Here is a 27982-nt window from a genome sequence, read left to right as displayed (position 1 = left end):
CTGTCCTCCTCCTCCTCCCTCTGCTGCTGATGTGATTGACTGCTGCAGGTACCGCTGGTAGAGAGGAGAGGCTGCTTTGTCTCAGCCAGCAGCTGAGTTTACAAGAATGAGCCAAATTTGAAGATTGGTGGCAAACTAAGCTAAACAGTTAGACTACATACAGACAGCTTTAGTTTTAGCTTGTTGCTAACAATTAGCTATTGGCCGAGCTAGCGCGCTGTGGTTGTGTAAAACATAGCGGTGGATGAGAGACTGCGGACAGAGCAGTTGAAAATATCACTTTTCTACATGTTTATGCTTGTTGATCAGGTGTATTGATAGAGTATTGGCTTTTTATTCGCTAAGGTGTTATTGCACTTAAGAAGTAACGAGCGTAGTAATCTTCACTTCACATGTGATCTGCTGTTCATTGACTTTGCTGTGTGTGTGTGTCTGTGTGTGTGTGAGTGTGTGTTTGTGTGTGTGTCTGTGTGTGTGTGTGTGTGTGTTTGTGTGTGTGCGTGTCTGTGTGTTTGTGTGTGTGTGTCTGTGTGTTGGTGTGTGTGTTTGTGTGTCTGAGTTTTTGTGTCTCTGTGTGTTGGTGTGTGTGTGTGTCTGTTTATTTTGTGTGTCTTTGTGTTTGTGTGTGTCTGTGTTTGTGTGTGTGTGTGTGTTTGTGTGTGTATGTGTGTGTTTGAGTTTGTGTCTGTGTGTTTGTGTGTCTGTGTGTTTGTGTGTGTGTCTGTGTTTGTGTGTGTGTCTGTGTGTTTGTGTGTGTGTGTGTCTGTGTGTTTGTGTTTTTGTGTGTGTCTGTGTGTCTGTGTGTTTGTGTGTGTGTGTGTCTTTGTGTATGTGTGTGTGTTTGTGTGTGTGTGTCTGTGTTTGTGTGTGATTGTGTGTGTGTGTGTGTCTGTGTGTTTGTGTGTGTGTGTCTGTGTTTGTGTGTGATTGTGTGTGTGTGTGTGTCTCTGTTTGTGTGTGTGTGTGTTTTTGCGTGTGTTTGTGTGTGAGTGTGTGTGTCTGTGTGTGTGTGTCTGTGTGTTTGTGTGTGTATGTCTGTGTTTGTGTGTGATTGTGTGTGTGTGTGTGTGTGTGTGTGTGTGTGTGTGTGTGTGTGTGTGGAGGAGAGGCTGCAGTTTGAGAATAAATTACACCAAAACATTAAAAAGTGCTGATAAAAGAACCGGTAACATCGGAGCTTATCAATACTACAGTCTTTAATCATTTATCCTCGGGGCTCGTTTAATACCGGGTTTCGGTACCCATCCCTACAGAGAAATAAGTGCACATTAAATAAAACTGCCATACCTTTGATTATTTTGGAGAAAACAGACGTATAAATCGATGCATAAACAACCGCAGGAAGCTGGAACAAGCGTTGATGTCTGGAACAACGAACGTCTCTTTCCCTCGCCGTTTAATCGTTTACAAAGTGAAAAAAGCAGAAATGTGGTGGCAGAGTAAAATCTTTTTTGTGTTTGTGGTAAAAATAAACAGATTATGATGGAACAAATAATTCACTGTTGATGGAAATCCGTCTGTAGACGGAGCTCTGGCACCCATGTAATCTGCTTCTAACGCTACATGATTTCTTCTTTATTCAGATTGAAGAGCTGCAGGTTGTCAGAGATCAGCTGTGCTTCTCTGCTCTCAGCTCTGAAGTCCAACCCCTCCCATCTGAGAGAGCTGAATCTGAGTGAAGACTCCAGTCGAGACGGTTCAGAAAGGAATCTGCAGTTTGATTTTCTGGAGAGTCCACACTGTAGACTGGAGACTCTGAGGTCAGACACCATTTCTTACTTCTGTGCTGAGATTAATATGATGTGAAAGTTGTGGTGACACTAAACTGCAGACATAAGGATGATTTTTATCAGGTAAAATCTCCTTCAGATTTACACATTCAAATGTTGTTTTCAAACATTTAAATACTATTTAAAGCCTCCCTCCAGTGTATTTTGGCATTTTTGAGATCTTTCATATTTTTCTGAGTCATTTTCTGACCATGTTGATTAGCCACAATGTTCACCAAATATTTGTGGACAAATAACTTAATTTTGTGCTCAAAGATCAAAAATGTCAGCTGTTGTTAAAACTGAACAATGACGTATGACTATAGTAGAACGCTGCAGTCATACGTCATCCTCATAAAATCCCTTTGTTTTTGTGAGCGTCACATAGGCTACTGATACAGTATCAGGCGCCTGTGTTTCATACTAAATAGTCTACTGGATGCAGACGTGCTGCAACAACAGATTAATGCTTCAAATATAAATGATTTATTTCAGTTAAACACTCTCTAACCAACATGTGCACAGAAAATAAGGTTTAATGTGGTTAAAGCAGGAAAGTCAGTAAATCAGTGTGCAGTGATGTATAAATGAATGTGGGTGATTGTTACAGTATCTGTTGTCCACAGCTGTTTATACTGTATGAAAAGCTTCTCCTTCACTTGATTAAATCCCTGCAGCATCTGAAGTCAGCAGGACTGATATATTGATAAATCTGCAGCCTCTGAGAAGTGCTGCGCCAGAGCGCAGTGCCGTTACGCACCACCGTTCACTGTGTTTACCTTCATTAAATCTCCTGATGACACCAGGCTGCTACAGTAGAAACACACACACCTCTACACACACACTGTTAAAACTTCCTGTAAAAACATTCAACAACTGGCAGCAGGGTTGCCATTAAGTTACTGTAAAATTAACATTTTTTTTACTGTTACTAAAGTTTACGGTTTCGTGCTGTTAATGAAAAATACAGTATGATCTGGTTTTCCATTGCTTTATTAATATAACTGTTTTTTTTCTTTTACAGTATCTTACAGTTGACAGATTTGTTTGATTGAACTATTTAGTTTGTATTTTTTTTACAAACATTTTAATAAACCTTTTTTTAACCTGAATGAATACTGACTTAGCAGGTTAAACACATAGGAATAGTCACAATACATACAATTAAAGACACTTTTGTTAAGAAAAAGGTTTTAATAGACCTGGTTGTCATTCTTCATAAAATCTGTGTCCAAAGCTGGCTACAAGCACATAATGCAAACCAGAACAAAATTTTCTTTAGGAATGAAGAACAGAGCTAAATCACTGATATTTCAATCATGTAATTACAATGTAAGAGAAAAAAACACAGCTTCTTATTGCACTTGACTTTTTATTTGAATATAAAGTTGGAAACTTCACATGCAGAACAATTGCATGTTAAACAAAAAGCTGAAACAGAGCGTTCTCTCTTAAACTGTCTTTGGCTTTTTGATGGAAATAGTAGTACAAGGCACTTAGGCTCAGAAATATTGACATGATCAACTATACAGTATCACCTTTTTTGACTAACAATATATTTCAAAATATGAAACAGTGTTTAGAAAACCAAAGCAGGTGACCAGAACAGAAGAGTTCAGTTGAATAAAACTGCATCATTTGCTGTTAAGCAGCTTTTAACCAGAGGACTGTTCCACAAAGCAGGATTAGAAAGTTAGGCAGATAAGTGTGAAAAGATGACATCATCATGATAGTGTTTTGAATCTGTAAAGCAACATTTGAATGAGCTATTTGGATATGATTCAATTATGATTGACAATTCAAGTTCAAATTCAAGTTCATGATAACAAACCAAATTTCAGCAGTTTTACCATTTTTAAAGTCATACTAAATAGTCTACTGGATGCAGACGTGCTGCAACAACTTCCTTCACTTGATTAAATCCCTGCAGCATCTGAAGTCAGCAGGACTGATATGTTGATAAATCTGCAGCCTCTGAGAAGTGCTGCGCCAGAGCACAGTGCCGTTACGCACCACCGTTCACTGTGTTTACCTTCATTAAATCTCCTGATGACACCAGGCTGCTACAGTAGAAACACACACACCTCTACACACATCAGACTGGTCGGTTATAACTCGATATTCTGCTTTTTTATGAAGGAGACGTCGGGTTAGTGGGGCTCATCAGCCTCTTTTTCAATTTTTTTTTTTTTTAGCCAAAGTAGCGTCTCATGTTTTATCCTTGAGACACATTACGATGCAAACGCTGTTGTGTAACATTAATTACTAAACTATGTGACCGTGTACGAGGTGAGATACATTAGGCTATAATTATTGCTGAAATAGCATCAGTCCAATGAGCTATAATCATATAAACAGCTTCACCAAATACTTCTTTAAAATTTCTACCGTTATTATATTAAGTGATGAAAAAACTGCTCCATCTGTCTTTGGCTGCAGATTTGTGGTGATGTGTGTTCATGTCGTGACGCTCTGAACCATCCAGACATTTCCTGAAGAAAAGCTTTCCGTTTGTTGAGCTGTCGTTATCACGTTTAACTGTGATTGGCACAAGTGTTTCACAGCTATGAGACCAGTGATGTGACTGGCTGAGAGAGTATTTATTAATCACCACACCAGTTGATCTATATTCACTCAGCCCTTTTACACGTTGCACTGCTGCACATACATGAACCAAAACAGCAGGTGACAGGTGCGCATGCAGGGCTCCACATTAACTTTTTGAGGCACTTGTCCTTCAGACAAGTAAATTTATCTTTCACTTGTCCATGTGTGACAGATGTGGTAAGGACTTGTAACGAGACGACTCAAAGGATTGGTTTCCAGCCTTTATTTGCTCCTGCAGAAGACAATGTAACACATATTAATCACCTTCTGGTCTCTCCTGCACATCTGCTCCTAAACATGCAAAATAACAGAATTTACACCAGGAAATAGATGCTAAAATCTCTGCAGCGCTACGTTGACTACATGACGCAGGACAGCCTGCTGTAATACAAATGGCACCAAGAAAGTTAAACAAAAGCATCTACAAAACACATATTAACAGTCAAAACAACATGAAACAGCTAGTTAAAGTTATAGTATTAACAGTAAACAATATGCATCAAATGTTACAACATAAACGGTTCAATTTCCATAAAAAACAATAAAATATTGCAGCAGCATTTTTCCACACAACTTACCCTCAGCAATGCAAAACAGCTCTGTGAGGGACAGAAGGGACGATGTGCAGCAAGGTCATTTCCACAGGAAACATTCATGAATAAAAATTCCTTGTTGAGATAAAATTCATCATGTTGGTGCCCTAGGAGAGATCAGGATTTGGTGCCACCCCCCAAACCACATTACCCCACCAGTACTGCCTCATCACCACCCTGTCATACATTGAGGAGCAGGTGGACCCAAATGCAGAGACCAGAAAGCAGGGCTGAAGAAAAGCGTCTTTATTTCAACGACTGGCAGGAAAAAAACAAAAGCAAGATGAGCTGAGTAGAACAAGACACAAAAAAAATCGACTGAGCAGGAAACTGAACAAACACGACAGAACAGAATTGACTAACTGAACAGACGACTCGACAAAGACTGAACTGAAAACTGAACTTAAATACAAACTGAAGTAATCAGACAACAAGGAACAGGTGGCACAATACAAGGGCAGGCTGGGAGCTGATAGGCTGGGGAAGACACTAGGAGCAGGGCAGGACCGACGAGGCTACTGCAGGGCAGGTGAGAGGAGGAGCACATGAAAACAGGAGGAGTGAAGGAACACACAAGAGAAACACAGAGCAAAGTAAAACCCAGAAAACACAACAGCACTCAATAACAAGCCAGCATAAATCAAACTGTCTCTGAATAAATCAACCTAGGTACACAGCACTACAAGCTAACCAATAATCTAATACAGTCTTTCAAAGATACAACTCAAATAACATGAATGAGCAAAAAGACTGGACAACACAAGTGTAACACAGAAAACCAAAAGAAGAAAAAACACAAAGAGCCCTAACCATGAGTCCATGACACACCCGCTCATTCTACAGTAAAAATATGGACAACAAACATCAGACACCACAATGGTTTCAAGACAAAAATATAGATTTTTATAAATTACTTTTCAAACAAACAAATCACGTTTCAAAGAATGAATCAATTGTTAAATATTACTATTATTAACTACCTTTACCTGTTAGTAACATCCAAGACGCTGGCACTTGGTTATTGATAGATTACACTGGATAGACGACTCCTTCCATGATGTCATGTGCCCACAATGTTCTGGGGTTTCATTTATAAAACAGTGTGTAGGATCCATACTAAAATTGTACGTGCGCACAAAAGCCGAAAATGGCACGCACCGAAAAATAATCAGATTTATAAAACCATGCGTACACACGAATACACGTATATTTCCCTTTATAAATCACAGTCCACCTGGAGATGTGCGCTCATGGATCAGCGTCATATCCCGCCCTCTACACGCCCACATTCAACCATAAATGGTCGATGCAAAAGCCGTCATGAATATTCATGTACATGTGTTTCTTTCGCCGCACCAATCACTCTGTCTGTCTTTAGACACCTGGCCAATCAGTGTTGAGAGTCAGTGTATCGGAGCCTCTCTTGTCACTTGTGCTCAGCAGCAGCAGAGGAAGGACCGCAACAGGCATGAACAGACATTTAACCTTTTATTTCCCCGTTTTCAGACGTATTGAAATTATGTGTGTAACCCAAAACAACCATATACAACCTCAATAAACATTCCTGTGGATTGTTAAGTCAGACATCTCTGGTTAAATGTTTAACACACCCTGCAGTGGGCCAGCTCCCAGTTAACCAGTATAAGTAGTTTTTACACCACTCACTCAATATGTAAAATACAATAAACACTATATTAGTTTATATTTACTCCAAAATCCAGCATACAGGTATTTCTCTAATTGACACAGTGAGCACAGGTGGTGAAGATGAGCTGGTGAGGTGACTGGAGAAGGCAGAGTGTGTGTGGCAGCCACCGCTGTGTCTCCAGTGTCTCTGTGCTTGACAATACAGCCGTGTTTACTGTAGCCATTTTACACATATAAACTACATGGGAACTCATACTTGGTGATATATGCACAGTATAACCAAATATTAAAAATCTATTAACGCTCTGTCCTCTAAATATGTTTTAGTTCCGTTTGTTGAAGTTATTTGATGTCATCTTGGATTTCTACAATCAATGATGATCATTTCATCAGTAAGTTAACGTGGCTAAGGTGAAAATGAATCAATATTTTCATGTTTAGCTAATATTGGAGAAAGGCAACCCAGACTTTGCAGAATCCTGCCACCTGCCACATCCTGACATCATTCATTTCAGCTGCTGCTGCTCCACAACTGACTCTCTCCTTTGTGCTCCGGGTGAGGCAGCACTGATGAAATGTTGGGCAGACTTTAAGATCTGAGTTGCTTTATATCTTTACAAATTGAAAGATGTTTATGGAAGTTATGGCTCACTACAAGCCAAAGTACAGATAACACTGCTGGTTTGAGTGTTTCTGATAATGTGGATCTATAATTGATGTTTGATATTAAGTGAAATTAAATGTGTGAGAGGATTATTATACAATCTGCCTTCAATTCACTTCAATTCTGCGTCGTGGATTTCCCCTGTCTCTAAAATGTTCCTACGCATGGGTAAGAGTTTAGGTGCAGGTGCGCACATTGTCCCATCAAGTTTGTTTTTATAGATCACAACTTTTGCTTGGGAAGTGGCGTACGCCTCTTTCAGGCCCCGTTCCTGCTTACTCAACAAATGAGATCCCTGGACTGTTCTTGTGGGTTTTCAGTATTTCACTGCAATTTTTCCAGTCATTAAATCAATTACTGATTAGTTTGTAGTTTTTTTGTGAGAACAGGTTGCAGCAGAAGTAGTAAAGACTTTTTAAAATTTTTTCTTGGAATATACCCAACCAACTTCTCTTGATTTTCTCTCCATTCACTTATTTTCTGTAGAAGTGGTGGTGATGGGAACTTCTCCCATCCTCTCATTTTGTAAATGTAGAGTCTTATTTTAGCTGATATGGCCTCTGCTGACTATCTCTGTCCTCACCATATCAGACAGGGCTGCCAGTCAGCAGGATCTATAGCTGCTGCCTTGATGGACTCACATACTTCAGGATCTGTTCCAGTTGATGGTGTCTGCAGGCTGTAGAGTAGTAGAAGTGTCTGTTGTGTCTGTTGTTGCTTCACCTGCAGGCAAATCTAAACATACATGTAAATATAGTTATTAATCCTTTAGTAAGGACACACAATGATTCATAAATGACAACACATCAGACAATAAACACATCTGAAGCATAAATTATAGATAACAGTTGACCAGAACTGTTCAATTACATGAGTGAAAAAAGGTGAAGAATCCAAGTTTAAATTATTTTAGATGGAATAAGTTATTCTAGCTTTAATGTGTCCTGTAGACAACTTGAATAAATATAGATGGTTGCAGTCTAATATTGATTAGTATTTAAGTTAGCTATGTTCCCTTTATAATATAGAAATTATATTTATGATTCAATATATTTTATTGCACTAGTGTTACCATGATAACACAAGTATGTAAGAAACCATTTAATAAAAGATAATATTGATATTTGACTTGAAATTAACAAGGTGTATCTGTGACATTCAAATAATAATAATAATAATAATAATAATAATAATAATAAAGACAACATAGCAGTGTATTATCAGTTACACAGGGACCACAAATAAGTGGCTGAACTGACCTGCTTCAGAGAGTGGTGTAGATGGGAGATCAGATGTAACTTCTCCAGCAGCTGGAGGCTTCTGCAGATATTTCCTGAGAGCATCTGGACAGTTATAGAGTAGATATCAGCCTGTTACAAGCAAAAACATGTAGCTGCAGAGTAGACAAACAACTGCTGCAGCCTGTTGCACCAGCTGTGTGTCAGTTCAAACTTAGTTATAACGTAAATTATTATCACTAAGTTGTGATTTATGCATCACTAAAATAAAAGCTTTCACCACGGAGATAAGTTACAACATAACTGTAATTGCTGCCATTTAGCAACACAGTAATCCAGTAGAGACCTAATTTATTGATATGATATTTCACTATTGCTCCAGTTTACTACAATGTGCTACGATGCCAAGTGGCTCATTCCAGCTTACACATAGTTGGTGCAACCCAGTGCAGAAATCTATGTTTTTATGGATATAGCGTTAGCCATTATCACTGATATTGGTCAGTGAAATTTCAGCACAAAGCCTTACGTTGTAGGAAGGAGCAGTTATCCAGATAGCTCGCTACTGGCTTGTCATTCAGTCTCATATCCTTCAATCTGTAACGATATGTGAGTCCAGCAGCTATCGTAGCATCATTATCTAGCATTAGCTTTATTGCTACTTAGCTAGCTATGTTAACATTAGACGACATACCTCTATATTGGACTTTCTTTTCCTCCTCCTCTTTTCTCCGTTTTCTTTCTTGTGCATCTGAAGGTTTGGACCTTTTCATTATGTAATAAAATGTGAATATCTGCCTCTTGACATCTCGTCACAGACTTTGTCTGTCTGTGATGCATCATCCCTCTTTTTCAGTGTGCACAGTAGAGGTGCAGAGCAGATGAAACATTGTGAGGATTTTTTTTGGGAATTTTCTCTCCATTTGTTGTATAAAGAAATCGGACAAGCCTTGAAGTCGAGCCGTAAATTCTGTTCTGAATTTATTTTTTTTTAAAAAATAAATTCAGAACAGGATTAGAATTTATTTTTATTATAAATATGACTAAACATTGTTTCTAGAGCAGCAACAGTAAATGGTAAATGGACTGTACTTGTATAGCGCCTTTCTAGCCTTCCGACCACTCAAAGCGCTTTTACACTACGAATCACATTCACCCATTTACACACATTCATACGCTGAATGGGTACAGGGGCTACCATGCAAGGTCCCAACCTGCCCATCACAGGAAATCTAATCATTCATACACATTCACACACTGATGGCACAGCCATCAGGAGCAATTTGGGTTTAAGTATCTTGCCCAAGGACACATCGACATGAGGACTGGAGGAGCCGGGAATCGAACCGCCAATCTTCCGATTAGTGGGCGATCCGCTCCTGACCCTACCTCCTGAGCCACAGCCGCCCAGCTGCAACAGTCATGTTTACAACAGCAAAGTCACTTTATAAACTCAATAATATCTCTGGAAACAAATGTAAAATGTCAATAAAATAAATAATATTCCTGACATGAAAATACTGAGTGAAGTTTAGAAAGAAAGAAGAAGACAGACATCAGTCAGTATCAGTCCTTCCTCCTGTCCTCCTCCTCCTCCCTCTGCTGCTGATGTGATTGACTGCTGCAGGTACCGCTGGTAGAGAGGAGAGGCTGCTTTGTCTCAGCCAGCAGCTGAGTTTACAACAATGAGCCAAATTTGAAGATTGGTGGCAAACTAAGCTAAACAGTTAGACTACATACAGACAGCTTTAGTTTTAGCTTGTTGCTAACAATTAGCTATTAGCCGAGCTAGCGCGCTGTGGTTGTGTAAAACATAGCAGCGGTGGATGAGAGACTGCGGACAGAGCAGTTGAAAATATCACTTTTCTACATGTTTATGCTTGTTGATCAGGTGTATTGATAGAGTATTGGCTTTTTACTCGCTAAGGTGTTATTGCACTTAAGAAGTAACGAGCGTAGTTGTCGTCAACTCGAGTAATCTTCACTTCACATGTGATCTGCTGTTCACTGACTTTGCTGTGTGTGTTTGTGTGTGTGTGTCTGTGTGTTTGTGTGTGTGAGAGTGTGTGTGTGTGTGTCTGTGTGCGTGTCTGTGTGTGTGTGTGTCTGTGTGTGTCTGTGTGTTTGTGCGTGTGTGTGTGTTTGTGTGTGTCTGTGTGTTTGTGTGTGTCTGTGCGTTTGCGTGTGTGTATGTATGTGTTTGTGTGTGTGTGTTTGTGTGTGTGCGTGTTTGTGTGTGTGTGTGTCTGTGTTTGTGTGTGTGTGTGTGTCTATGTTTTTGTGTGTGCGTGTGTTTGTGTGTGTCTGTGTGTGTGTGTGTGTGTTTGTGTGTGTGTCTGTGTTTGTTTTTGTGTGTGTGCGTGTCTTTGTGTCTGTGTGTGTGTGTCTGTTTGCGTTTGTGTGTGTGTGTCTGTTTGTGTGTGTCTTTGTGTCTGTGTGTGTGTCTGTGTGTTTGTGTGTCTTTGTGTATGCGTGTGTGTCTGTGTGGTTTTTTTGTGTGTCTGTGTGTGTGTGTTTGTGTGTGTGTGTTTGTGTATGTCTCTGTGTCTGTGTTTAAGTGTGTGTGTGTGTGTTTGTGTGTGTGTGTGTCTGTGTTTGTGTATGTGTGTGTGTGTCTGTGTTTTTGTGTGTCTGTGTGTGCGTGTGTGTGTGTGTGTGTGTGTGTGTGTGGAGGAGAGGCTGCAGTTTGAGAATAAATTACACCAAAACATTAAAAAGTGCTGATAAAAGAACCGGTAACATCGGAGCTTATCAATACTACAGTCTTTAATCATTTATCCTCGGGGCTCGTTTAATACCGGGTTTCGGTACCCATCCCTACAGAGAAATAAGTGCACATTAAATAAAACTGCCATACCTTTGATTATTTTGGAGAAAACAGACGTATAAATCGATGCATAAACAACCGCAGGAAGCTAGAACAAGCGTTGATGTCTGGAACAATGAACGTCTCTTTCCCTCGCCGTTGAATCGTTTACAAAGTGAAAAAAGCAGAAATGTGGTGGCAGAGTAAAATCTTTTTTGTGTTAGTGGTAAAAATAAACAGACTATGATGGAACAAATAATTCACTTTTGATGGAAATCCGTCTGTAGACGGAGCTCTTGCACCCATGTAATCTGCTTCTAACGCTACATGATTTCTTCTTTATTCAGATTGGAGAGATGCAGTTTGTCAGAGATCAGCTGTGCTTCTCTGCTCTCAGCTCTGAAGTCCAACCCCTCCCATCTGAGAGAGCTGGATCTGAGTTGGAACTCCAGTGTCAACGGTTCAAGAACAAATCTACTGTGTGATTTTCTGGAGAGTCCACACTGTAGACTGGAGACTCTGAGGTCAGACACCATTTCTTACTTCTGTGCTGAGATTAATATGATGTGAAAGTTGTGGTGACACTAAACTGCAGACATAAGGATGATTTTTATGAGGTAAAATCTCCTTCAGATTTACACATTCAAATGTTGTTTTCAAACATTTAAATACTATTTAAAGCCTCCCTCCAGTGTATTTTGGCATTTTTGAGACATTTCATATTTTTATGAGTCATTTTCTGACCATGTTGATTAGCCACAATGTTCACCAAATATTTGTGGACAAATAACTTCATTTTGTGCTCAAAGATCAAAAATCTCAGCTGTTGTTAAAACTGAACAATGACGTATGACTATAGTAGAACGCTGCAGTCATACGTCATCCTCATAAAATCCCTTTGTTTTTGTGAGCGTCACATAGGCTACTGATACAGTATCAGGCGCCTGTGTTTCATACTAAATAGTCTACTGGATGCAGACGTGCTGCAACAACAGATTAATGCTTCAAATATAAATCATTTATTTCTATTAAACACTCTCCAACCAACATGTGCACAGAAAATAAGGTTTAATGTGGTTAAAGCAGGAAAGTCAGTAAATCAGTGTGCAGTGATGTATAAATGAATGTGGGTGATTGTTACAGTATCTGTTGTCCACAGCTGTTTATACTGTATGAAAAGCTTCTCCTTCACTTGATTAAATCCCTGCAGCATCTGAAGTCAGCAGGACTGATATGTTGATAAATCTGCAGCCTCTGAGAAGTGCTGCGCCAGAGCGCAGTGCCGTTACGCACCACCGTTCACTGTGTTTACCTTCATTAAATCTCCTGATGACACCAGGCTGCTACAGTAGAAACACACACACTGTTAAAACTTCCTGTAAAAACATTCAACAACTGGCAGCAGGGTTGCCATTAAGTTACTGTAAAATTAACATTTTTACTGTTACTAAAGTTTACGGTTTCGTGTTGTTAATGAAAAATACAGTATGATCTGGTTTTTCATGGCTTTATTAATATAACTGTTTTTTTTCTTTAACAGTATCTTACAGTTGACAGATTTGTTTGATTGAACTATTTAGTTTATTTTTTTTTTTACAATCATTTTAATAAACCTATTTTTTAACCTAAATGAATACTGACTTAGCAGGTTAAACACATAGGAATAGTCACAATACATACAATTAAAGGCACTTTTGTTAAGAAAAAGGTTTTAACAGACCTGGTTGTCATTCTTCATAAAATCTGTGTCCAAAGCTGGCTACAAGCACATAATGCAAACCAGAACAAAATGTTCTTTAGGAATGAAGAACAGAGCTAAATCACTGATATTTCAATCATGTAATTACAATGTAAGAGAAAAAAACACAGCTTCTTATTGCACTTGACTTTTTATTTGAATATAAAGTTGGAAACTTCACATGCAGAACAATTGCATGTTAAACAAAAAGCTGAAACAGAGCGTTCTCTCTCAAACTATCTTTGGCTTTTTGATGGAAATAGTAGTACAAGGCACTTAGGCTCAGAAATATTGACATGATCAACTATACAGTATCACCTTTTTGACTAAGAATATATTTAAAAATATGAAACAGTGTTTAGAAAACCAAAGCAGGTGACCAGAACAGAAGAGTTCAGTTGAATAAAAGTGCATCATTTGCTGTTAAGCAGCTTTTAACCAGAGGACTGTTCCACAAAGCAGGATTAGAAAGTTAGGCAGATAAGTGTGAAAAGATGACATCATCATGATAGTGTTTTGAATCTGTAAAGCAACATTTGAATGAGCTATTTGGATATGATTCAATTATGATTGACAATTCAAGTTCATAATAAGAAACCAAATTTCAGCAGTTTTACCATTTTTAAAGTCATGTGGTAAACTTACTAACCTTGCTTTGTGGAGCAGCAACAGTTACAGACAACTGAGCTACATCACAGAATTACAAGCAAACTCTCAGATAATATCTGGCTCTATATCATGTAACATCTGAATATACTGGAGATATTGTCCAGCCTTAAGGCATATCAGTGGTACAAATAAAAAGATGAACATTACATAAATAAAAGATGTTTTGTCAATATAATGCTGTCTGTCAAAAACAGTTGAAATATAAATGAAAATATAATGAACAGCAGCAGACATGTTACATCATGTCCAAATATGAACTGTATGTCAGGCTCTAACAAGGAACACGGTTAAGTGCAGAAGTCCAAGTATTGGGCGATGGCAGGGGAGTGAGTTAGTTAATGACTTATGGCCCAGTCAAAGACACCAGTTCTCCCAGTCCAGCCTTGGTATCCCTCTGACTGTGTGTGTGTGTGTGTGTGTGTGTGTGTGTGTGTGTGTGTGTGTGTGTGTGTGTGTGCGCGTGTGTGTGTGTGTGTGTGTGTGTGTGTGTGTGTGAGTGTGAGATTGAGAGGGAGAAAGAATTAGATGAATGAGACCAGCTGGTGTTTTGATAAATAGAAGCGAGTAATGGGATTGAGTAATCTCACCATCTTAAATGAAGTCCCACTTGAAGTCCATGAGTTTCCTCAGCAGAGTGGATACAAACTTTCAAACATTCAGATCTTTGTTTTAAATCAATTTTGATAACATTAAAACATCTGTGACCACATAGACTTTATACTGATCCACACTGAGCATCTTCTTGGTCTTCATATTTAATATAACATGAAAAAGCTGCACTGGCTAATTCACTGTTAAGTCACTGTGTGTTTATTGAAGTAGCAGCATGTTGTCATTAATATTAATGAAGCTCTTTTTCACTGTTTGTATTTGACAGTTTTTAACCTGCATCCTGTTGGGTTCAGGTGTTTGGAGTTTCCATTTTCTAAACTTGTTCATTCTAAACCTTCTTCAGCTCTGAACAGATTATGAAACATTGAATGATTTCAAACACAATAATCTGCTTCTAACACTACATGATTTCTTCTTTATTCAGTTTGTTTGACTGCAGTTTGTCAGAGATCAGCTGTGCTTCTCTGGTCTCAGCTCTGAAGTCCAACCCCTCCCACCTGAGAGAGCTGGATCTGAGATACAACTCCTTGAGTTCTTCAGACAAGAAGCTGCTGTCTGATCTTAAGGAGAGTCCAGACTGTAGACTGAAGACTCTGAGGTCAGTAGAGAGTTGGAGTCAGTCCGTGCTGGTTTCAGCAGTTTTGTATTAAACACAGTTAGTATCAAAGCAAAGATCCAGTATTTCCTGGTGAACCTCCAACCTTCTCAGTGGCTGCTTTCCTCAGTGAAGCTGTGAGAGGAGAACGGTGACAGGCTTCAAGATCGGACACAACGACAGAGAGAGAGAGAACAGTCAGCCAATCAGATCAGCCAGAAGCTTGTTGTGATCACGTGTTTGAGTCGATGTGAAGACGACTGTTGTTGTTGTTGTTCATGTCTGCAGGAAATAAAGCTGGATTACAGCTGACAGCCTTACAAGATGTATAGAGACAGTGGTCCTCATTCATCCAACTGTCGTACCATCAAATCTGATCTGAAAGTGTTTGTTCTCTCATTTCAACACTAAAGAATTGATCAGTTCATCTTTGTCAGAGCTCTAAGATCAGTCTGACTGAAGCCTGCAAATCACTGGCTCTGATTTCACAGAACCATCATTACGTTTAGTAACCATGTGGTCTTTATACAGACCAGAACCTCTGCTGAAGTCCAGGAATCACATCTTTATATCTGTCCATCACTTATTTTGTTTTCTCCAAATATTTTCAATGACAGCCTCCATTTTTATTTGTCAAATGATATTTCAAAAGCAGATAAGATGTTGATCAACACACAGAGACTCTTGCTTTCACTTTAACAGCAGGTCACATGTAACAACAGTAAATGTGTCACTAAAGTGTTTGTGCAGTAATGATGTGTTCATGACTCTCTGCACTTTATTTCCTCTGTGTACTTCAGTGAAATCTGCAGAGTAAACAGACTTGATGCCAAAAGTCTCTGCAGGTGTGTGAGATCGGAGCTCAGTGTGTTCACTCCAACACGTTAACATGAGAGCTGAGAGGAAGCAGGCTACGCTGCACAGCTGCTCCACTTCTGGTCTGAACAGCACTGAAGTCCCTGCTGGTCTTTATACTGGATGTGCTGCATCACTGACTGACAGCTGATGAAGTGAGTCTCACTAAACACTGATTTATGACCTCTGTTGTTTCTTCTTCTTTCATCAGCTACTTTGAGTGATGATCCCTGTCAGAGTGAGTGAACATCCAGGAGTTCGTGTTGAGAGAGGATCAGCTGTATCCTGATGATCCAGAGAGGTTGAAGCAGCAGCAGCAGCAGCTTGTGTGTAGAGAGACTCTGACTGGGCCATGTTACTGGGAGGTAGAGTGGAGAGGAGAGCTTCATCCAGCAGTGACTGACAGAGGAATCAGAAGAAGTGGAGATGAGTCTCAGTGCTGCAGTCTGAACTGATCTGAGAACAGCTCCACTGTCACACACAAAGTCCACCATCATCCCTGTGTGTTCCTCTGGATCTGACAGAGTATCATCAGTGTATCTGGACTGCTCTGCTGCTGCTCTGTCCTTCTACACAGTCTCTGCAGACACACCCAGACTCCTCCACTCAACCACCTCCTCCACCCTCCTCCTGGACCTGAGTCTCAGTCTGGATTTTGGTCCATGTGGATCATCTCCAGCAGAGGCTTGTTTAGTAAGACTTTCCTGCCTTTGTATATAAGTTGCATATATGTTTTAAATGTATATAAGTTTTAAATGTCTCTTTACTGTCAGACATGTGACCATCTGTATCTGTCGAAACCAGAGTGACACTGCAGATTATTGCAGAATCACTTGACACTATAACCGTTAATTTACAGGATTGTACATATCAGAGAATATTGACGTGTATTATATATCAATATATGATATTGAGTAGGCTAGTAGTGTGATGTGTGAAACAAACATCCCTCAGGATTATGTGAGATCTGTCAAATAGAGGAATCAGTGCAGCATGTAATTTTTCACTGTCATAAATACTCTTGAGAACGAGAAACATTAAAGAGGGAAATCAGGAAGCTTGAAGTGGAAGAAATGAGTCTAAAAATGTATTGGCCATCAGGTTAGTGAGTCTATTTCATTATATGAAAGAAACTGGGCTGATCAAAAGAAATTAGTGTTCAGTGAAATATAGGAGATGAGTCATAACATTTCTGATATGCAAGAATGTTTGTTGCTTCACATCTATGAGACTCTGTGTGTTTGTTCTGTTTCATTTAATAAATAAAGATTAAACATGACAATTAACTTTAGGCTTTGTTGTTATTTGATAACCGCTAATAAATAAAACAATTTGTATAAGAGCAAATAAAATTAACTATAATAATAAAAAAAACATTAATATTGAACCCTGTATACAGTTAGCTAGTTTAGTCCAGTGGTTCCCAACCTAGGGGTCGGGCCCCTCCAAAGGGTCACCAGATAGATCTGAGGGGTCGTGAGATGATTAATGGGAGAGGAAAGAAGAAAAAACAAAGTTCTGATACACAAATCTGTTTTCAGTTTTTGGAGTTTTTCTCTAATCTTTGATTTTTGGTGAAATATTGGATCATTTGAACATTTATTGAAATGAAACCATGTGAGAAGTTTAGAGGGAAAAATCACTATTTGGTGGAGCTGTTAACAACTCATAGACATCTGACATCTGAAAAAAAAAGTTGTATGAGAGAGAGTAGCTGCACCAAAATGAGCTCCTGAATACATCTCAAACTTGGACCTAAAAAGTGGAACATTTTGCAAAATAACCTTCAAATAATCTTCAGAAAGGACTTTAAAGAAGAGGTAACAGTATTAATCAGCAAGAACAGAAGAGGAAATATCATCTTTGGATATAACAACTAGCTAGCTGTCAACTGCTAACTTTTTGTGTGTTGATAGTGGCAAATAATAAAAAGTCAGACTCAGACCACGTCGTGTCTTCTGCAGATGAGAGACGAGCCCCCACCACTGCCAAGAGGTTCTCGTCTTGTATGTTTGTATTGTCCTTGATTCCACCCCCTTAGTACCCCCTTAATCGGGCCCCTGCCACTCTATTTGGCTGCCGGGAGTTTTAAAAGCCAGCAGCCTGTGTGTCCGTGAATGCGTCATGTTGTCGCACACTGTCAAGTTAACGATCGAGGTGATGTTTGTGTGGTTTTTTTAAAATCTAGGTAGGAGGTAAAGTACAAATCGGCTGCATTAAAACGCAAAGAGCGAGAGAGTAAGAAAAGCGGATCATCAAGCTAACGTTATTGCTAGCACTACTAGCCTGACAGCGGCTAACGGCCTGGCGATCCAACCTCACTTTGCTGTGTGTTGAGCGGGACATAAACATCGACAAAGACAAAGTGGCACCATGAAGGAGAGGAGGATGAAGTTTTAAAAAGGGACCGTGATATGTACAAAGTTGGTTGACCTGTTGGGGTTATTTTGTTCTATGGAGGATGGTGGAAGACACAAATGGACTAATTTACACTAAACTACAGCAGGCTGAGCAGGGACAACACTTGGTGAGTGAAACATGTCACTTCCATAACTTATGGATGTTATATAATGAACTGGATCTTGTACTGGGACTGACAAGCCCGCCGAGGCTTTGAATAAGGTGGATTACCCCAGTTTTGCATTTCTAAGTGGTTCAGTCACCTGTTGACTGTGTGGTTTGAGAATGAGCCTGTGCAGAAGCTGCTTATTGCTTGTGAGAATTCATTCCTGCAGAAAACAAGAGTGAGTAAGTCGTGTATTTGATACATGTAGTGATACTTTATGACATGAAGAAAAACTCATAAAGAAGTAAGATAAGAATGTGCAGCATCTTTATGAAATGTGCAGCATCTATTCAATTTAGCTGTTTTTAGTAATTGAAATATCAAAGTATCTTTCTTTTTTCTGTATGATATCGCTCCCTCGCACAGGTATACGGCTAATTTGACTTCTCCCCAGGAAAGCGTGTGATCACCAGGGCGGCGATGTGGGTCAGTGGTCTGTTGTGTCACAATAAAAAGTTCCCCAGCTCAATTAGCTCAGTGATTAACTTTCCCGCTGGCTGATTAAAAATGCTCCTGCCGTCACCCTTTACCGAGGCGCTGTCCTGACTATTGAAGCTGGTTCATTGGAAGAGTTTAGGGCTCTTGGTAATGAACTGAAACACCATCTGTCAGCTAAAGCAAGCACATTCACATTTCTTACAGAAAGTTACACCTTTTCTAGTTTATTGTTATTTTATATTATAATGTATTCATTCATGTATTTTTCCTGTGAAAATGTAAATGGTAATTGAGTTTAATAATATGTCATTTATCTTTATCAATAATGTGACCTCATGAAGCTTATTTGGTTGGAGAAACAGTCTTTAGTTTATTGGAGGGAATGTCTTCTCACTCGCTGCAACCCAGAGAGGTCAGAGGTCAGGCTAACATCTAGATCAGCACAGCTACAGCAAGTAGGATTCAGTGTATTTATATATTATTTATATATTTATAGAAACTTTATTGACATGTTTTGATCAGATGAGGTCAGACTGTTTTAAAAGGTTGGATTAAAATGTTATTAGTAAAACATCTTGTATTGGATTCACTTTGACGTCAGATTACTTGCAGCACAAACATTCAGTGTCCCCTAAAAGACCCAGTTGAGCTTTAGAGCTTGAAAATAAAGACATTTTTGGAAAGTGAGGATATTTTGTCTGCCCTTCCCTTCTTAAAGTGTGTGTGTCTCTATGTGTGTGTGAGAGAGAGAGAGAGAGAGAGAGAGAGAGAGAGAGAGAGAGAGAGCTTTAAAACCAAAAATCATTTGGTTGTCCAATTTTATTGTTTTTACGTGGGTTCTTCTCCATTTTCAGCTAAAATAACTCATGTTTTACTATTGAAGAGCCATTGAGTTGATGTTTTAATAAAGCTCCAACTCAAGCAGAACATGTTACTGTTTTGTAAATTGGTATAAGTTGGTTAATTTGTTAATATCTGCCTGTAAGCTGTATTGTATTGTGTTGCTGTTGAACTACATTTTTTTGAATGGAGTTCGGTATAAAGTTTACTCCTCAGACAGGAGTGATAGAAGTGATTAAAAAAAGAAAACCACTGTCTCTCTGTTGTCGTTTTCAAATCTACTCAGAGCAGTCTGTCATCAGGGGAATCTGAATATTTCAAATATGGCAACCCTGTGATCAGTCCAGTTGGAAACAAAGTCTCTGTCTTCGACCTGAAAAATAAGTCTTGAATTGAGTGTTTCCAGGCCTGATTAACATAGTGTGGTGACAACACTTGAAGTGTCCCCCTCCTCCCACTTATAAAAAGTAACTTTTACTAAGTCTATAAAAACCATAGATTTACATGAACTTACAGCTGAAGTACAGGCTCAACACACACTCACTACAGAAAAATGTAAAACACAACCAAAAAACCTGACACCATAGATAGACAGAGCGCTGGGCCAACCTCATCTACTGCTCCCTGGGTGGACACAAGGACTTCATCGTGGGCTGTTTCTTTGAGAAGGACAGTCTGGATGTGAGTTTCAATACAGATGACTCTGCTCACAGAATGAAATCCTCATTATCACCACAAACTGTATGTTAATCCCGTGTCTCCAGCTGTACACGGTGAGCCAGGACGGGACGCTGTGCGTGTGGGAGAGTGACACCGAACTGGAAGGCCTTGTCCTGAAGAACAGCCGTGACTTACCCAAGCCCCCGAGACAAGGGGAGGAAGAGGAGGATGAGGAGGGAGAGGTCATCAGAGGGAAAACTGAAGCTCCCAAACAGGAGACTAAGAATGTTTGATACAAGCAGAGGAGCAAGTAAGAACTCTTATGTTTCTTACTTTTTCTGACTGATTTCGTCAATAAAATCCCTTTTTTTCAATCCTATAATGGTAAATCCATACCTGTCAGTTATGATTTGATGATGAAATTTGCATCATAATTAAAATATACAACAGCCATTTTCAAGTGTGGATATACATGCAATAATCTCATAAAAGACAGTATATTATGGGTTTAATTGTGAGTAAAGTTCTTTGTAAGTTCTTAATATCTACTGGCTAGTTTCAAATGAGTGATTTACTAAATCAAGTTGCCCAGTAAAGACTTTAATAATGTGTAAATTGGTTGCTAGGAAACGCCTGTAGTGGCCTCCAATCAAAAGCAATTAACTATTCAAACAGATCGAAGCTGTATCATGACTGCCAGAAATTTGCAGTTTTAGGGGGGCAAGTGATATATTAAACTTAACAGCCAGTCGTTTTAATTGTATATAGTACTTTGTTATATTAATATGTGCACAGATGGAGAAATACTGTGTGTGTTTCAGAGTTATTAGTACTCATGCAGTTTAGAACGAGTGGGAAATATCTGATTAAAGGCCTTGTGCGACAACAACGATGGTGTAAGTTTATAACATGTCACGTTGTGCGAGATGCCTGTGATTAAAATCTCAGTTGCAATCTGTGTCAGACTGTACGATATCAGTTTGAGGCTGTCAGACTGTGTGATAAATACCTGGTGAACTGTAGCGCTGTGATGTAAATAGAAAAAAGTAAATGAAAGCAGAGACACGTCATCAGCTCGCTTCATCCATCTGCAGCTCTGATGCTTTGAAAATGCAACAAAGTCACACAAACTGATTTTTTTGTTTGACCTCCATCGTTTTGGTTTTAGTGTGTCACGGACATATGAAGAAGTGTGTTTTCTCCCTAAACTTTATTCAAAAAACTGCATTCACAAAATTTCTCGCCGGCCGGTGTATTCTGCGTCATTTCACGTCGTATTCTGATTGGTTGGTTTGTAGTCGTTGGTCGTAGCAGCAGTCATGTTGTCAGAATTTGGTTTTAAATTTCGTCGGTGGGCGAGTCTCAGTGTGATCTAGGAGCACCGTTTTGGATTGCTGACCAAAGATTTCACTACGTTTCTCTCACGATTGTCGACTTTCGTCTCACACAGCCCACAATTGCACAGTGTAAAGGAGCCTTTAGCTAACCTAACTGACATTATTCAGTCTTTTAGTCTGATTAGCATAACATTTTGTAATTTGAGGTATAATGTGTTATTTTTGTGAAAAGTCATTTAAAATCTTCTCAGTTTTCTTCATTATTAAACAGCATTTTGAACAAGTGTCACATCAGATGTATTGACCACATCACATATTACCCCTTTTTCTCTTCAGTCTAAACAAGTTACTGTGTATAAATATTTAGTAACAACTAATCTTGCATATGTTGGCAGTTGTAGTAGGAAGTTTTTTTCATTTACTTAATTTATGTGAAATAATCTGTTATAACCCATCACATTTAGTTGTGTCTCTATCTTTAGTTGAGACTTGAGTGTCGTAGTTGATTTTAGTTTCTGTATTTTTGGAGAGTAAAGTTCTTTGTATCAAACCTGAAAGACATATAACAGTTTTCACTCCACTCTCTGAGCCACAGTAGTTCTTCACAGCCGGATGTCTTTCTAAAAAAACATTGTGACACTTTGAGTTTCAAATATCCGCCTCTCTGTTAGGCAGTTGGCTACACACAGTGCAGGTTAATTTGTCCCTTGGCTGCTCTAAAACTGTAACAGCAGCATCAGCATTTGTAATGAAAGTCAGTGTGTGCTCTACCTCCGAGCCAACAAAGATATCAAGGTGCGGGGTGAAGATAAATACCAGATTATGACTCATAATGTCCAACAAGAGCCAACTCTTAAGTTGATAATAAAGACATCAGCTGCCTCTAGAAGTTGCAGCTCAAATATATTTTCTTTCGCCTCTGCTCTTGTAGGCACTTCTTCAATAAGGAGAGGGATTTTAACAACTTGACAGCCGCTGCCTACCACAAGTCGACGTCCTGGTCACAGGTTTTGTCTCTGGAATCTTCCACCTGTATGAACTTCCAGAGTTCAACCTTATTCACTCCCCGAGGTGAGAGAAAAGCTGAGTTACTACCTTTGAAGCTGAAAATCCTTGTACTATATGGATTGGGGGGGTGTGTGTGTGTGTTTTCCAGTCCGAGTGGTTTGTGGTTCTCTTCCGGACATTTACGTTGAGAAGTTGCTGGGCTTTGTGGCGGCGTGCTTGGAGAAGTCGGGTCACCTGCAGTTCTACATGACATGGGCCCAGAGCCTGCTCATGCTGCATGGACAGAAACTCAAGAACAGGTCTGTTTCCAGTCCTTTATTAGTTTTTATTCATCTGTTTTAAATTATAATGTGGCACAAGATCTTTGGCACAAGATTTTAAGTAAACTTGATTGATTGACTCTACCTGATGATGTTTGCTGTGCAGGTCAGGAGCCGTACTGCCCACCCTGCAGGCGCTGCAGAAGAGCATCCAGAGACACTTTGACAATATGTCCAAACTGTAAGTGTTAATATTTTACATTTGCACAATTTTCCTACACTTACAAAGATCTTTAGCAATGTCAAGACATTTAATAAATATTTTTTTATACACTTTCCTCTTTCTGTTCCTTGAATGCCGTCATGTTACAGTACAACTGTTAAGTCAGTAATTTTGCATGTGTATTTTCTGTGTTCAGGTGTGACTTTAACATGTACAACATTCGTTATGCCGTGGCCCTGTCCAAGCAGAGGGGCATGAAGAGAGCAGCTGAGGAGGATGAGGGTGTCGAGGAAGAGGATGAAGAGGAGCTGTCTGAGGAGATGAGCGAGGCCTCTGTGGAGGATGCAGAGATGATGCTGTAGGCCTGACCTCATTCCAACAACATCGCCACAAATGGCGAATAATAATGTTGGACTGTCAAAGCAAACAGATTTATATGTTCTTTAAAAAATGATTGTAAACTGTTTTTTTTTTATTAAATTCATGTGTAAATGTGCAAGTTTTATATTTTCTTTGGTCTGCTTTCAGTTGGGTTAAATGTCTTGCTGGACTCAGACATGTGATTCCATTTATTGTGGCTGAATAGACTTGTGTGAGCATGTATGTACAGATTGAGATTGATTGATATCTCTCTGACTCTGCCGTTGAAGTTTTGAGACCTCACATAATTGCCAGCACACCTCCATCCACATTCAACCTGAGCAGAGGTTTAATGAAGTAGAAACTGAACACCTGTGTGGATGTGCAGTGCTTATGATTAAATATTTTAGATAGTTTTAAGATAGTCTGGCATATGCAGTTGAAGCTTCTTCCCCTTTTCAAGTAACCTTCTGGTCAGAATCTAGCAGCACAAATGGTCTTTTGACTCTGCAATATACTCCTCCAGGCCAGCTGGGAGATGTAGTCCTTCAAGCATGTCCTACATCTGACCGGATGGCTCAAAAATCTCTAAAAAAGGGAGGCGATAGCATTCTTTGTCCTTCAAAATATCCCAAGAGGTGCTGATTGTATTTTTAAAAAGATATTTACAACAACGTTACCAATTTAAATCCCAGCACACACTCGATAAGACAAATTTTATTTAACATTGGCTATTGATGTTCCCTTGAGCATGACACTGAACTCAGCAACTACTGGATGACTTGGAGAAGGAAGAGATTTGAAGTCTCTCCCCTCAGGGTCATGTGATTTCTTGTAAGTTGCAGAAGTGAAACTAAATTCAACGGAGCAGGAGGATAAAATGGCGTCTGACGCGGGGTGAGTGTTAATGAAATATTCTTATTTTACCATGAAAGTCTCAGTCATTTTCCTACCTGAGGACTGTAGAGGGGAGAAGAGTTAGAATGAACTTCTGTGGATATAAAGAGAGGAAATAAAACGGGTAGATAACTTGTTTGTGTGGTATTTCCGGTGTTGTGTCGAACTCTCTCACGAAGCCCTCGCTGAAAGAACAGGAAGTTTTTGCCGTTCTGTTGTCGGCAAATTAAGCCGTAATCATTTCTTCTAAATGCAATCCATTTGTTCACTATATAGGTAGCAACCTTGCTCCGGAGGATGAGAATAAAACGATGTTAAGTTTTTTTTATTTGCTCGAAATTATTAAGCTATTCGGTAGTGGTAGTGTTCAAGTTTGCTTTCTGTTGAAGTGTAAAATGTTCTAAAACTGGTGTAAATTATTGTTGGCCGTTCAAGTTTATACAGAAATCATGAATGTTGCATCATTATATAGACTTTCTCTTCAGCGACCTCAACTCTGACTGACTTCCAGCGTCCCTGCATCAGACTTTATGATCCAACCATAAAGATTTATACTGTCTGTTAATATTTGACTTTTGTTCCGGGTTTTTCAGTCCAAAGTTCAGAGCTGCTGTTCCGTTATCAGATTTCCTTAAAGAACACTTCAGGTTAAAGATGAATACAGAGAGTTGAGACTGTTTGTGAATCAACAGACCTTAAAAACCTCCTGCTGTGAGTTACATGTTTGTTCTTCTTCTGGTTGGTTTCCTGGTTGAAGCTGCTGATTAATTTCACCTTCACTCATCATCTTGATTCAGATTATTTTCAGCATCTAAAGGTAACGTAACCAACAGTTTTCACCATGTTTGTGTCTGCAGGTGTTGAAAATGATCTGATAACAGTAGAGATGGTCGTTATAGTGATGAGTTATTATCTTAATGGTTCTTTTTCATTACCAAAGAATTGATTTTTGAATTATTAAAGAAAGAATAAATTCGGAACAATCAGCAAAGTCACTATATAAATCCAACAATATCTCACTTTACAGAAATAAAAAAATGTCAGTAAAATAAATAATATTCCTGACATTAAAATACTGCGTGAAGTTTAAAAAGAATGAAGAACACAGACATCAGTCAGTATCTTCATCCTGTCCTCCTCCTCCTCCTCCCTCTGCTGCCTCCCTCAGCCAGTAGCTAAATTTACAGGAATTTAACACATTTTAATACATGATAATAACTAAGCTAAACACAAACACCGACAAATAGAGCAGAGGAGAGGACAGAGAAGCTAGAGTGACCATAAATGACATCAAACCGTGATAGACACTCAGCAGTTTCCCGATGACACAGGAGGCGTTCAGGTACAGTGTTGAGCGTAGGTCACCTGTGTTTTCGAAGCGCTCAGAGCCCAAAACAAATTTCTATGTGGTTATGCAGGTAAAAACCAAGGGAAAAAAGACTTGACAGCACTGTGAAAAAACATAAGAAACCCCTGAAGTTTAATGATGAAATTGTGAAAATGTGTATTCGAATGTAGGACGAAACTGACATTAAAACAGACAAACGCCTCCAAGAACAGCTCAACGTTTATGAATAGAATAAACAAAGTGTGCGAAAGAGGAGGGGTTGTTACTTATGAGCGGCATCATCAGAACCATGAATAAAGTACTTAATATGATATGAGATGAAACGCTGATACCAAGTACCTGCAGAAAACTTCTGTTTTAGGAACAGCAAAAAGTCATATTCAACCAAGTGAAAATGTAAACGAGCCTGTAATCATACAACAGAATAAGAAGATGTAGAAACACTAGAAATAATTTCCAAAGAATAAAAGTAGGCTAAGTTTTATCCTCACAACACATTTGATAAGACAAATTTTATTTAACATTTACTATTGATGTTCCCTTGAGGATGACACTGAACTCAGCAACTCAGTGTGAAGACCTGTCCTAGACTAACAAATGAAGGCAAAATTCAAAAGAAAAAAGTTATATAACACTGCAAGTTCTGGTAAATTACATGGTAATGACTGGAAGTTACACTCCAAACTGTATTATAAAGGGTTACCTGAAGTACTAACATTTTGACCAAAACCTATTTTAATTGAACCTGTTTAACCCAAAAGAGATCCTCATAAACATGTTTATGACACACATACACACACACACACACACACACATTGACAGAGTCGTGTGATTTATTGTAGATGGCAGTACTGGAACTGAAAGTCTTCAACGGAGCAGAGCAGATGGATAAAAACTGACGTCTGACGCAGGGTGAGTGTTAATAAAACATTCTTATTTTACTATGAAAGTCTCAAATTCCTCCCTGAAGACTGTAGAGGGGAGAAGAGTTAGAATGAACTTGTGTGGATATAAAGAGAGGAAATAAAACGGGGAGTTAATAATTTGTTTGAATAATTTGTTTCTCTTGAATCTTGCTTTCTAATCTCACAGTCAGTGTTACTGGTTTACCTCTCAGACTGACTGAAGTCCACAAGATGAGTGCTCGTGCGGAGGAAGAGGAGGGCAGAGCAGAGCCTCCAGTATCCAACGTTCTGTCTATGAAGAGTGACCAGTACAACGATCATCCTCCAACCTTTAGTAATAAACCTGGACCCTCAAACACAAAGTAAGAGAGCTGCTACCAACTCATTTATATGACTCATTAGGGCCCTGGCACTGAAAGTGTGAGGAACCTGTTGTTTTTGTAGAGATTATTAGAGCTGAGTGGTGAGAAGGCCTATTGTATCTGAAGCAATTACAGTCACAGGTGCTCAAAAACTCACAAAACTTTGCACGTGCATCAGAAGTGAGTGGAAATTATATCTTTTATAGTGATTTGGGTTGCCAGTGGTCTCCATAGCACAGTAACTTTATACCCAGTAGTCGAACTTTTTTGACTTCATTCGCCACCACCTTCATAAGAATGAACGGGGCCCTGCCTTCAATGCTGTATCCAATTCTCTTTGATATGGATCTTGGGCTTGGGTGGGGCAAAATGGTTCGAGGGTAACCCCCTAGAAAATTTCAAAGTCAAAGAGCCCACCTTTAAATTTGATGTAGATGTACGAAATTTAGTAGGAAGATGTAACATCTCCAGACTTTAAAAAAATGGCCTCTTGGAAACATACCATAAGTCCAACAGGACGTCAGCCATTTTGAATTTACTGTGCAATTTTTTTGGAAAGTGAAGACATTTACAGGCATTATATTTTAAGGAATTTCTCCCAGAGAATTAACCAGAGCGACTTCAAATTTGGTAGGTGACATCTAAAGTCCTTTGCAATGCTAAATTGCTAAACTTTTGAGTTTGAGTTAACATCCGTGACAGCTGTCAGTCATTTAGAAAAGCTGTGATCTAATCTGCAACTTATTATCTGCAGGAGCAGCAGTTTGTGTGTTTAGAGCTCCTTCAATGGCTTAATCATCAGAAAATTCATCAAGGATTCACACGATATGAATAAAAAAATCTTGTTGTTGTTATAGACGTCAGACAGACCTCAGACAGAGATCAGTGTCTCCAGCATCGGACTGTCTGTCTATGAAGAGTGACCGGTCCAACAATCTTCCTCCGACCTTCAGTAATGAACCTGGACCCTCATTCACAAGGTAAG

At 39.2% G+C, this 27982-nt stretch overlaps 2 protein-coding genes, 1 long non-coding RNA gene and 1 pseudogene across 6 annotated transcripts in view; 3 read left to right on the top strand and 1 right to left on the bottom strand.

The window, feature by feature from the left end:
• Positions 1-23624, top strand: part of LOC121892421 — a 174542-nt pseudogene extending 150918 nt beyond the window's left edge.
• Positions 1-27982, top strand: part of LOC121892196 (NACHT, LRR and PYD domains-containing protein 12-like) — a 171569-nt gene that overhangs the window by 42451 nt on the left and 101136 nt on the right. For 2 of the 3 annotated variants that reach the window (XM_042405103.1, XM_042405105.1), the window contains exons 8-10: positions 26573-26642; positions 26823-26997; positions 27855-27977. In XM_042405103.1, coding sequence (XP_042261037.1) covers positions 26867-26997; positions 27855-27977 — 254 coding nt within the window. In that variant the 5' untranslated portion in view covers positions 26573-26642; positions 26823-26866. Of the gene's footprint in view, positions 1-18753; positions 19019-26572; positions 26643-26822; positions 26998-27854; positions 27978-27982 lie in introns of those variants that run through there. The other variant, XR_006094322.1, reaches the window with a different exon arrangement.
• LOC121892199 (ribonuclease inhibitor-like) lies at positions 1237-17079 on the top strand. The gene is made up of 4 exons (XM_042405111.1): positions 1237-1760; positions 11672-11848; positions 14768-14941; positions 15053-17079. Exons 1-4 carry the CDS (start codon positions 1564-1566, stop codon positions 15069-15071), a joined length of 567 nt encoding a protein of 188 aa, XP_042261045.1. The 5' UTR covers positions 1237-1563; the 3' UTR covers positions 15072-17079.
• Positions 4381-9487, bottom strand: LOC121892203. Of its 2 annotated transcripts, none has more exons than XR_006094335.1 (3): positions 8540-9487; positions 4955-8015; positions 4381-4667 (listed from the first exon to the last, which is right to left on the bottom strand). It is a non-coding gene; the product is annotated as an uncharacterized LOC121892203 (long non-coding RNA). The 2 variants fall into 2 exon arrangements; XR_006094336.1 differs by having other exon boundaries at positions 4381-4608.

The sequence above is a fragment of the Thunnus maccoyii genome, chromosome 24, assembly GCF_910596095.1.
Source record: "Thunnus maccoyii chromosome 24, fThuMac1.1, whole genome shotgun sequence".
NCBI classification, from domain to species: domain Eukaryota; kingdom Metazoa; phylum Chordata; class Actinopteri; order Scombriformes; family Scombridae; genus Thunnus; species Thunnus maccoyii.
This window is presented reverse-complemented; position numbering and strand designations above follow the sequence as displayed.

What these genes read in the sequence shown, in the direction of transcription:
- LOC121892199 (XM_042405111.1), top strand. Translation starts at nt 1,564, where the DNA reads ATGATTTCTTCTTTATTCAGATTGAAGAGCTGCAGGTTGTCAGAGATC. An exon ending in TGTAGACTGGAGACTCTGAG is followed by an intron (nt 1,761 to 11,671) that starts GTCAGACACCAT and finishes TTCTTTATTCAG; the next exon opens with ATTGGAGAGATGCAGTTTGT. An exon ending in TGTAGACTGGAGACTCTGAG is followed by an intron (nt 11,849 to 14,767) that starts GTCAGACACCAT and finishes TTCTTTATTCAG; the next exon opens with TTTGTTTGACTGCAGTTTGT.